Source organism: Camelina sativa, chromosome 1 (assembly GCF_030686135.1).
Source record: "Camelina sativa cultivar CO46 ecotype springtype chromosome 1, ASM3068613v1".
NCBI lineage: Eukaryota > Viridiplantae > Streptophyta > Magnoliopsida > Brassicales > Brassicaceae > Camelina > Camelina sativa.
The window spans coordinates 14,927,824-14,938,904 of record NC_141880.1 but is presented as its reverse complement, the minus strand read 5'-3'; the positions used below and the strand labels follow the sequence as shown (position 1 = coordinate 14,938,904).

Sequence of the window (11,081 nt, the reverse complement as noted above, 5' to 3'; positions counted from 1 at the left end):
AAGAAATGGGAATATAGCTTACTTTACAAAAATGTCAATTCAATAAACAAATTATCGTTGTTGAAATCATTTGATGTTGGAAGAATTTGTAGAACAAGAAAGTTGAATTATTGTCTGGTCTTTTTTTAGAGAAAGTTTCCTAGATATTTAATATGAAATAGATTTTGATTACTAAAGTTTATTTTTAGAGAGGTGAGCACGTGAGATCTACTCGCGGCTCTCTTCTCCCTCCTCCTTTCTCTTCTTCTGATCACGACTCCGTGCACCGAGTGAAGGGTTTCTCCGGCAATTCCAGCGTTGAAGAGGAACCACTAGTCCATGGCGCTTCATCTGCAGTCCATTGTACCTACCGGCGAGGTCACCTGATCGAAATCAAGGGAGTTTGTGGTGAGGAGAAGCTTCCGCAGGACACTTCCGATAAGAGCTCTACCGGCGGCGTGGCTATGCGGTTAGAAGAAGGAAGTTCTCGGCGAGAAATGAGAAAGATACGGCGGTTAGATCTGAACGACTGGAGACGCAGGAGGTTTTGTCACGGCTGGTGGTTTGACGGGGGAGGTCTACCGCCGGAAAAGCAAGGCTAAGCCACCGTTGATGGCTTTTTAGATCTACTCCCTACTGCTCTATCTCTATCAGACTGAACTATGGCTTTCGGATTGCTAGATCGGTTTCTTCTTCCTTTCTCTTCACAACTCTACGGTGGTAGGATGGTGATGGTCTTGTGTCACCTTTTCTGTTTGACTCTCGTCTTCCTGGCTCGCTGGTGGTCCTGGTCCGGCGAGTATCCACAGGTTCGTGGGAAGGCGGCTGCGATAGGGTTCTCCATTGCAGATTAGAGTTTTTGGTTTATATCGGTTAGCTACTGGTTTAGATTGGTTTATACTCGGGTCAATTTTGGTCTATGTTATCTGGTTTGGTTTGTGTAATTGGACTGGGCCCTAAGGGGATAATTGTATGGGCCTATTCCGGAAATACCCAATTGGGCATATATGTTTATAAATTGAAAGCCTTTTAACAAAAAAAAATCGATTTTGATTAGTTTAACAATTTATTGGTAGTAAATCAATTTTGCTTAGTTAATTTTTGTAAAAAGAAAATCTATTAAAATGAGGAAATATTCATTCACACGAATATGCTAAACATTTCTTTTTCAAATCCATTTTTTTATTTAAACAAACATTTGTTAGATTTACTCATTTACACAACCATGATTGCTATTATTACAAATATTTTTAAGCATTTCTACCAAAATCTGAATATCCATAACAAACAACTATATTTTATTAAATGTATTAAAAATTTACTAGAATAATCTAATCTAAACTATATATTCTTATCCCAAAAAGTAGTAGACTAAAATATGTTACATTTTAATTAGAACTGAAAATTAAAAAGTTTAATAACTAATAGCTATTTTATAAACGGGATGATTTTATTTTTAAATAACTAATTCAAATTATAATTATTTAAAATAAAATTAGATAGTATAAAACGTATTATAATTAATTATTATATCTAGCCATATTGTTTTACTTTTAGCCAAATAACCTTTTCATAAAATCAAATGCATTTTTTTTATTCGCAAAAAATTGTTACGGGATGGGATGTTAATGCTTGCAATCCTAACTGTAATATGTTTTTTTTTCTCAATTTAATTTTCTTTCTATTTTCCTTTTTAATATTGTTGCTTTTTGTATTTTTGGTTATATTTGGTTAACTTTTGGTTAGTTATAGTTATCTACTAAATAACCAAACCAAACCAAAATTTCTAAAATATCTGAATATTTATTATATTACTGTATATCCAAACCAACCGAAACCAAATGAAACTGAACGAAAACCAAAGAGTTAACTGAATGCCCCATCCTAATTTTGACTAAGCTTGGGTGTTCGGATATTGTTAGAGTTTGGATCGGATATTTTGGACTTTTGGGTTTTTGGGTTTAGAGGTATAGGATTTGTTCGGGTATTTCCAAATCTGATATATTTGGGTACCTGTTTGGATTCCGATTCAGATCGGGTTTGGGTTCGAGTTTTCGTATTTAGAGATTTGGAAACAGTTCGGATATTCTATAATTTTGGAAACGGGTTCGGATCAGATTTGTAGGATCGGATTTTTGGATCAAGGTATTTTGCCCATGCCTAATTTTGACTTTAAATTCGAGTATTTTGTTTTTAATAAAAGATAATCGTAACTAATCAAAAATTGGGTTACGGTCCGAACAAAATTTGATATTATAATGATGTCTTTAATTCAAGTATATGGAACTATTTACTCCTGTAAATCTTGCAGAACGGATTTATATAGAGTCAAAAGATTTTAACCGGACCGGTATAACATGTCGGGGTTTATCCCTTTGATGTCTCTATTTGGGTTATTTGGGTTCACGATGTTTGAATTCATTTTCACGATTTTTTTATCCTGTTTGATAGTTTATAACTATGATAGAATGGTCAATCTGATTCACAACTCATCTGGATTTATCAATATGTCAGTCCAAGTACCATGTGAAATCAGTCTTATTTCAAACATTCACAAAATGGATTGAAATCAAACCAATACAAATTTAGATTAGAAATACTATACTAAATTTAGTATATGAAGCCACTATAAGACTCATGTTTTATAAATCAAAACACGTAAGTGCAGATCTAAAATCTTGAAAATAATTATTTAGAGAAAAATCTCGCACGTATGTGCGGGTCAGATCCCTAGTTTGCTATAATTGTGCGGGTCAGATCCCTAGTTTGCTATAATTGTGAAGTAAGTAAACAGATATAACTAACATGTAAAAAAGAGCAACTAAATATAGCTAGCTAAGGTTTTGAAAAACCTCTTTGAAAACAATATATTTATTGTTTTTTTTCTATGGCTTCTATTTTGCGTAAGTAATAATTTTGACCCGTGGTAAAAATTTTTTTTGATAAAATTTGTAGTTACAGATTTTATTCAATTAGATTTTTAAAATCATAGTTGTTAATTTTTTTTTAAGTACGGGGTAGCATATATTGCCCTATTACAAATCCCTTATCTTTTTCTTCTTCATTATAATCCCCTATATATTAAAAGAGAAACATTTTTGAAGAAAAGCTGATGTGTCGTCGCCGGAAAGCTTTGTGCCCAATTTATTACTTGCCCTTAATACTTTATAATATTAAATAAAACTGTCATTGCTATTCAATTTATTTATATACATAATATTTTATTCCTATAAATTCTCAAATTGGTAAATATTATCCAAATATTAATAAATATTATCCTCTACATGTTTTCGAAATTATTTTCAAAACGTATGTATTATAATATAATAAAAAATTATAACATGGATGTAAAAAATATATATTTAAATTTATTTTTAAACTATAAAATATTTAAACTTATTTAAATCCTAATTTTCAGTTTTCCATATAGAAAATTTCTGACATATAAGACTAATGTATATTAAAGATTCCTTAATTTCAAAATTAACATATTAAAAAATACAAAATCTTATATATTTTAATATTATTTTTTAAAGATTTCTAGGGATGGGTTTTTATAGATAAAAAAATAGTATACCCTTATGGAGTAAGGCTACCGGGACGGATTTGACCCGCTTAAGGATTTAGGTCATTCGTTTCGAGAAATTTTTAATTTTTTTATGGTTTTATCCGTTTCATAATTTACAAGTTTTATACAATTCCGATTAATCACTAATTCGGTAAATGTTAGATTAATGTATGTTGGTTTGTGAATCTTAATTTTATGCTGAAACCTTTATTGTTTCAAAAATCACAAACTGGATGAAACCAAACTAATATAAATTTGAACGGTAAATGATTTAACAAATAATTATATCTATATTGTATATGTAACTCTATGTGTACATAATATATTACAAACCTTATAGTATACATAGTTTTCGAAATCAATTACGCATGTACGTGCGGGTCCGTACCTAGTACTTTTTTAATTGATCTGAAGATATGGGACTCGGACACGACTGAGGCTCCATAACACAATCACTCGGATTGTAAGCCCCGCGCAGATAGTGAAAAATTTGCCCAGTGTGTGGTACATAGCAACTTCGAGGATAATGAGCCCGAATAAGATGGTTGCCATATCAACGATCAATAGACGATTCGGGCTCCCAGGTTTAAAACGTGTCAACCTATGATGCACGGGTACGTCTATTTGGTAGTCGTCCCCGTACCGGGGACATGTTGGGGATGGAAACTCTACGGGGACTCTATGGGGACGCCTTAGATGCTTTAGGGGAAGATAACATCGAATTTTTTGATATTTGCATCCATTTCATTTCATTCAAAGCACTCTTATCGTAAGCATATTTTCATTTCTTCATGTTTTTCTACTTTCTAGACTCTTTTCCCCTCTCTCCTTTTCCCATTAGCTTTACTAATCCCCTCTTATTCAAGGTATGGGTATATTTTCTTATATGTTTATTGAAGTACCCATACCGTACCCGTATCTATAAATTTTTACTTCACCGTTTTCCGTCCCCGTTTCCGTACCCGATTCCTGTTCCCGTACCCGGTTCAGTGCAACCTAGGTGTCAACGATATGACCCCCAATAGAATATAAACTGCAAGAGAGAACAAGTAGGGTATATGGGAGAGAAACTTGTGGTGTAGCACGAAGTACACCAAACAGTGCACTGCGCCACACTCCCGAACATTACTCCCAGCAATCGCAACCAACAGACTATGAAACAGGAAGATACAGCCGTGAACTTGTAGTCGGTATACACGCCACTTCTTCCTCTTGTCCCTGAAACGAATGAAAAAGGATATCTCAGGTTAAGGAAGAACGGTATATGATATAAAGATATGATTCAGATAGACCTAGTGGTTTTCTAGGATTACTTACTCATCACATATTGCTTTTGGACGTGGAGGTAGAATGGGAGTACGGGGTGAAGACGGTGGAGATGGGTTGACTCTGTCGACTTCTTTCTACTGTAAGAATAGACACGTTGTAGTGCAGGTGGCGAGATAGCCTGGCTTTCGAGGGAGGAGCTTTTCATCTTCTTCATACCGTCGGCGATGGGAGTGGCTGACCAGACGGTTAATTTGATGATTGCACTTACGGTCCCTAGCTCCCTATCTTTTATATACAGTACTGAAAAGGTGACAAAATCTATCCAATCAAAATTTTGATATTCTTTACCAATTAGACGTATCATAATTTCTAATTTAAACTCTGTAAAGAAATAAAAAAATTAGCTAGTATTGAAATTACTATTTAACAGAATTAATGTCAATTAAACAATTATTTTAAATAAAGTATCCATATCTAGTATTAAAAAACCAGTAAAAATCTTGACACATCAACTATTTCTATTCACTCAATTAATGAAAAAAAACTAAATACTAAAGGTAAATAATTGGGTCGGAAAAAAGAAAGAAATAATAATTTTTTTTACTATCTAATTTTCAATAATTAAAAAAAAAATACAGAATTCTTCCAAATTTTACGAATTCACAAATCACATAAAGGAAAACTCGGTGAAGTAAGAAAAAAAAATGAAAAAAAAATAAATAAATAAATAAATAAAGGAAAACTCGGTATAACCGGTTCGATAAGTATACATAAGCTTCTTCGGTAAACAAATACAAGTTTTCTCGCATACGCTCTCTCATCAAAGCTCTGAGAAAGGTTAGGGTTTTCATCTTTATCAATTCAACTCTTTTGCTATTAAATTACTTGGAAAACTTTTTAATCGAGTTTTGCGATCATCTTCTTCTTCTTCTTCTTCTTCTTCTTCTTAGGATTCTCGATCTGTTTGGTTGCTTTACACATCTGTAACTATGGCGGCAGAACCGAAGGCGGCGACTGCTGAAGTTGTCAAGGTGGATCTGTTCGAGGACGACGATGAGTTTGAGGAATTCGAAATCAACGAAGGTGAAGTTTTTTTTATAATCTCCACTCTCTTCTTCTTTGATTTTGAAATTCATGGATGTAGTTAGGAATTGATTGGTGATTAGGTTTTGGTGTATAGGTAAAGTAAAGGCTTCATATGGCTACGATTTCTTTTGATTTGAACAGATTATGGCTTTGCAAGTCCTCAGATTTAACCTAATTTGATAAAGATGGTTCGCTACTGTTATGAAGTTTAGTAGTTCTGATTGTGAAAACGGATCTGTTTGATGTCACTTTTTTGCGGTGTGAAGCTACTGGTTGGTTATTAGGTTTAGTGTTAATAGGGAATTGGGAATTATTTGGGGGCTTTGAGTAGCTTGGAGAGAGTTGGGATCCACTAGAATTTTAGCTGAGGCTACGGCTATTTTGGTTTTGGTTTCCGGATTCCTTTTGATTCTGCACTATGTCACTTGATGATCAGGTTCTGAGTTTTAATTGAGTCTTGAGATTTAACTAATAGTTGTATTGAAAGAACTGATAAAGGAAGTCTCTATTGTATTTGTTTGAGTTGCGTAATTCTAATTCTTAAGCGTCATTTTTATGGTCTTGACTCATGGGATAATTTTCTTATGTTTGGCAGATTTGCTGGAGAAAGAGGAAGTGAAGGAAGTTAGCCAACAGTGGGAAGATGACTGGGATGATGATGATGTCAGTGACGACTTCTCGCGTCAGTTAAGGAAGGAGCTTGAGAATGGTGGTGAGAAGAAATGAGGTCAGAAGTATGAATGTGAAAAGGGCAGGTCTCCACATTTTGGAAATCTCGTCTTTTTGTTATGATCCGGTACTCTGTTTGAATTGCATCCTTGGTTTATAGTGGCATGTATCAGTATTGGTTTCTCCTTTTCCTTTGCACCTTTTTTACTCTCCCTTGAATGCAAACTTCTTATCTTTGGTGATGATATACTTGAACTGGTAAGATGAAGATTCTATTTTAGTAATCGCCATCCTTTCACAAAACACCTGCCGAGTAGAGCATTTCTCATAAAATCATCTTGTCAATAGATACCGAGCATAAAAGACATTCGAAATGACAAGTTAGACCACAAAAGAATCCTTCAAACTTTGTTTTGACAGGAACCTTAAATCCTTTCTCCATCAACAGAGAGATCTATAAACATCACAAAATTAACGGTAGAGAAAAAACAATCACATAGACATAGTTGTTGTATGTCACATGAAAGAAACAATGGAGAACCACTATTGTTTCTTTCTAACACTCATTGTCTCCTTCGTCGTCATGGCATGATCTTGTGTAGGATCGATCGATCAAGGATACAATTTTTAAGAATGATCACAGAGAGTATCCCCTAGTTCCTGTCTTGCTTGAATGGTCTTTGGAAATTTTCTAGATTTCTCAGTTAAATCATTAAACACAAGGGTAGCCAGAACGGGAAGATATGTTCGTGACAAAGTTGTCGGCGATACTCTAATGTAAAATATGGTGTATGATATCTTGGGTGCTCATTGTGCTTACAGTTCCTTTATTTCTGTTACGGAGATATGTACTTGTTTTTGAAATTGAAGAGTGTCTTTTGAAAGCTTTTTTCATTGATAAGAGTAAAACCGTTTCACCTCCGTTTCCTCTCCAACCATCTTTCCAAAAGTGGTGTGGGGTTGCATTGATTCGGATTCATAAAGTGATAACAGATAAGAAGGCGTCCTATTCCCATAATTTGAGATTACCCATTGTGGTTGAAGTGGTAGCAGTTTTCAAGAGCTATATTAAGGTCTTCTTCCGTTTTGTATTGGAGTGGAACTCTGCCCTTAGTCCTTACTGTTCCAGAAAGGGAGAAACAAATGGATGACCAGATCTTCTGTTTTGGGCAAGTAAACTCCCAGCCAAAGGTAGAGCATAGTTATGATCTGGAGCTTGATGAGAATGGTGGTGAGAAGAAATGAGGTCAGAAGAATGAATGTGAAAGGGCAGGTCTCCACATTTTGGAAATCTCGTCTTTTTGTTATGATCTGGAACTTTGTTATGAATTGCATCGTTGGGCATGTATCAGTATTGGTTCTCCTTTTCCTTCGCACCTTTTACTCTTCCTTGAATGCAAATCTTCTTAGTTCTTACCATTAATGTAGTTTCTTAAGGGTTTCTATTATATTTTTCTTACGTTTTCATTTTATAAATTTTTTATCGATTAGATATATGCTCTAACAACTCCTCAATGGAAATGGTTTTAGCACTCGATGTTACAAGAGAGGATGACATATTTGTGAGTTCTGCTACTTGCTTTAGACAAACCTTATCACTATTTTCAACCCTTCAAACTATGAAATCAGAACTACCATTTAATTAATACGTTTTCATTTTCAGAATCACCATTCAAACAAAAAAGTTTGTGGATTATGGGTGTTGAGATTTTGAAGATAAAATTGTGGGAAGAATGTTGCATCTTCTTTAACGTTAGGTTGTCTACTATTTTGACCAAATTAATCTTCTGTGGTACTGGTACACTCTTTAGTCTAGGCTTTTAAAGATTTATTCCATGTTTGATTTATTCAGACTGGTTCACAATGAAATTCAGTATTGAAGAGAAGATGAAAAGGCAAGTGAGTAAGAGGTAAACTTGTATAATGGTTTGAGTACGAGGTAAATTGTGTTCCTCGTTCACTTATTTACAACAAGACAAGTAGTCTGTCATGCCAAAAAAAAAAAAAAAAAAACTTGAGAAAATTGGCTATTCACTACTGAGCAATTTTCCTCAGACAAATGTTTATCATAATACTTAACAACAATATTTGACAACAGTAGTCATTCATCTACTGAGCAGTCTCCAAATCCTGCAAAAGTTTCATAAAATTGGGAGGAAACAACTTGTTATTACTAATGCATAGTCATGAATGTATTAGATAATTAATACAAAAAAATTGCTAAGTGAGTTACCAAGTGAACATCTTCGAACATAAGGAAATGCTTTAATCTGTAGATATTAAATGCTACTAGTGGGTCTTCCTGACAACGAATTTGGTAGTAGAAGACATTTAGTTTAATAGTTTATTTATATTGGTTTTGAACTATTGTCTAAAACTTTTTTTTGTTAATGTGTGTGACGTTGGACATATTTTCTTATTTCTATAAATCAAACTTTTACTTTTCCTAAAAGATTTTAATAATATAGAAAATATTATATTTTCAAAATATCAAATAATGAAGTGTCAAATCTCCACTGGTTGTTTAAAATTCTATCTGTACGCCTTCGACACTTATAGCTCCTACTAAAATAAAGAACCCAAAATCAATTGTAATAGAAATTGTTGGAAATTTTGTTTAAATTCTCTAAAATAAAGAACCGGAATAAACTGAATAAAACTTTTAAATGTGGATGCATGGAAAATAAAGATTCCTGCTCAGTTTTAAAATTTTGTAAAAGCTAAAAACTTTTAAAAGTTTCAATATATATAATAATATTTTAAACTTTTTGAAAATTTTAAAATTATAATATTTAGAAACGTTTTAAAAGTATTTATTTGCTCAAATAAAACATCAGATTAAACCGATTGAAACTTTTATATTTGGACGCTTGATAAATTAAGTTTTCCTGCTCATTCGTAGTTGGAAGCATATTAGTCTTATTTATAATGGTTCTGAACCATTGACTAAAACTTTTTTACCCGATGTGGTACGTTGTACATATATCTTTTATTTTTATAGATTTAACTTTTTCTTTTTTCTCATAAAACTTAATTATATAGAAAACTACTATATTTTCAAAAATGTTAATAAGTGAGATGTCCAATCTCTATTGGTTTTTTTTAAATCATATGTGGACAACTTAAGTAAAAAATGTTAATCAGTTAGATGGCTAACCCCTATTGATTATTTAAATCCTATGTGGACAGCTTAAGAAACTTATAGCTTATACTTTTATTTAGTTAAAATAATTAAACCATCACTAACTTCTATTAAATATATAAATTGATATATGATTTGTTAAGTGCATATATAAATTAGTTAATCTTAAACTTAATTATAATAAATCTTTATAAAAGTATGCATAAAGATTAATATCAAGAAATTTTAATTTAAGTTAATTTCATCAATGTATAAACCTTAAATAATATGTTATTAAATTTATTTTATATTTTTCTTGTATATACAATATTTGTTGCAATGAGCATACAATTATTTAATGTCTCAGTTTTTCATTGTATTGGATGGATTGGTTCAAACTTCAAAAGTTAATAGTATATAAAATTAACCAAAATAACCCATATAAACTAAGGCCATGAATAGTTGTTGGTTTTTTAAAGATTTTTAGATTATACCTTTTGGCTTTTAGATTTTTGGGTTTTCATCAGTTTTTGTGATAGATTTTAGTTTCTTTGTTCCTAATTTTAAATGGTGAATTTTATCTAGCAGCTTCTAGAGTTATGCAAACAATGAACTAAGTGTTGTTCTAAATTCTAGGAAGACTTGCGTTCTACAAACTTATTGTGAGTTTTGCAGAGAGAGGTCATGATCACAAAGGTTAAATGATTTCAAGGACCTAACAGACTTTAAGGCTAGGACACATTTGGCAAATTTGATGATTCCTACTTTGGATAATGGCCAGAGATCGCACATCTTAGTCAATTGTCTCAATCTATCATTGGATTCATCATTGCAAATAATGGTTGCAAGCCCGGAGTCACTCCAACGTGGGATTTCTGTGAGCTTTGCGCGTGAGCCAAGCGTGGATGAAGGAGTTACTCGAGAATGGTTCCAACTTTTGTTCATAGATATTTTCGTCGATTGTTTTGCTGATGAATCACCTCCTCCATCTTCTCCCTTTTATCTTCCATCTCGTGCCCATCCTAGAAGATTTTCTCCATATCCATGTATGCCTTGTGCCATTAGAAACAATGGGTTTTGGAGTACCTGGTATTTGACTCAATAATATTTGTAACCTCGAATTATGGTTTTTTGTTTCTCTTTAAAATGGGAAGAAACCACTAGTTTTCCAAGATTTAAGGAAATCTTTTTTTTTTCAAAATTTTGAATGGTAAAAAAATAGATTTTCAAAGAACCAAAATCCAGAAACTACCTAAAAACTAGTAAACATTCAAGGCCTTAATTTTAATTTTGAGTTTATTTAATATATTTTGGTGAATATTATATATGATTGATGATAGTTATGAAATATTATTTTATAAAAACCTTTAAATTACTATTAAAACAAAT

At 32.6% G+C, this 11,081-nt stretch overlaps 1 protein-coding gene and 1 long non-coding RNA gene across 2 annotated transcripts; one reads left to right on the top strand and one right to left on the bottom strand.

Moving 5' to 3' along the window:
• Positions 1–3,777: 3,777 nt before the first annotated feature.
• On the bottom strand, positions 3,778–5,078 carry LOC147949942 (uncharacterized). The gene is made up of 2 exons (XR_015596153.1): positions 4,865–5,078; positions 3,778–4,765 (listed from the first exon to the last, which is right to left on the bottom strand). It is a non-coding gene; the product is annotated as an uncharacterized LOC147949942 (long non-coding RNA).
• A 412-nt stretch (positions 5,079–5,490) lies between these two features.
• Positions 5,491–6,855, top strand: LOC104792219 (protein DELETION OF SUV3 SUPPRESSOR 1(I)). Its single transcript, XM_010518315.3, has 3 exons — positions 5,491–5,653; positions 5,767–5,899; positions 6,498–6,855. The coding sequence occupies exons 2-3, from the start codon at positions 5,806–5,808 to the stop codon at positions 6,626–6,628; spliced, it is 225 nt and encodes a 74-aa protein (XP_010516617.1). The 5' UTR covers positions 5,491–5,653; positions 5,767–5,805; the 3' UTR covers positions 6,629–6,855.
• Positions 6,856–11,081: the final 4,226 nt, after the last annotated feature.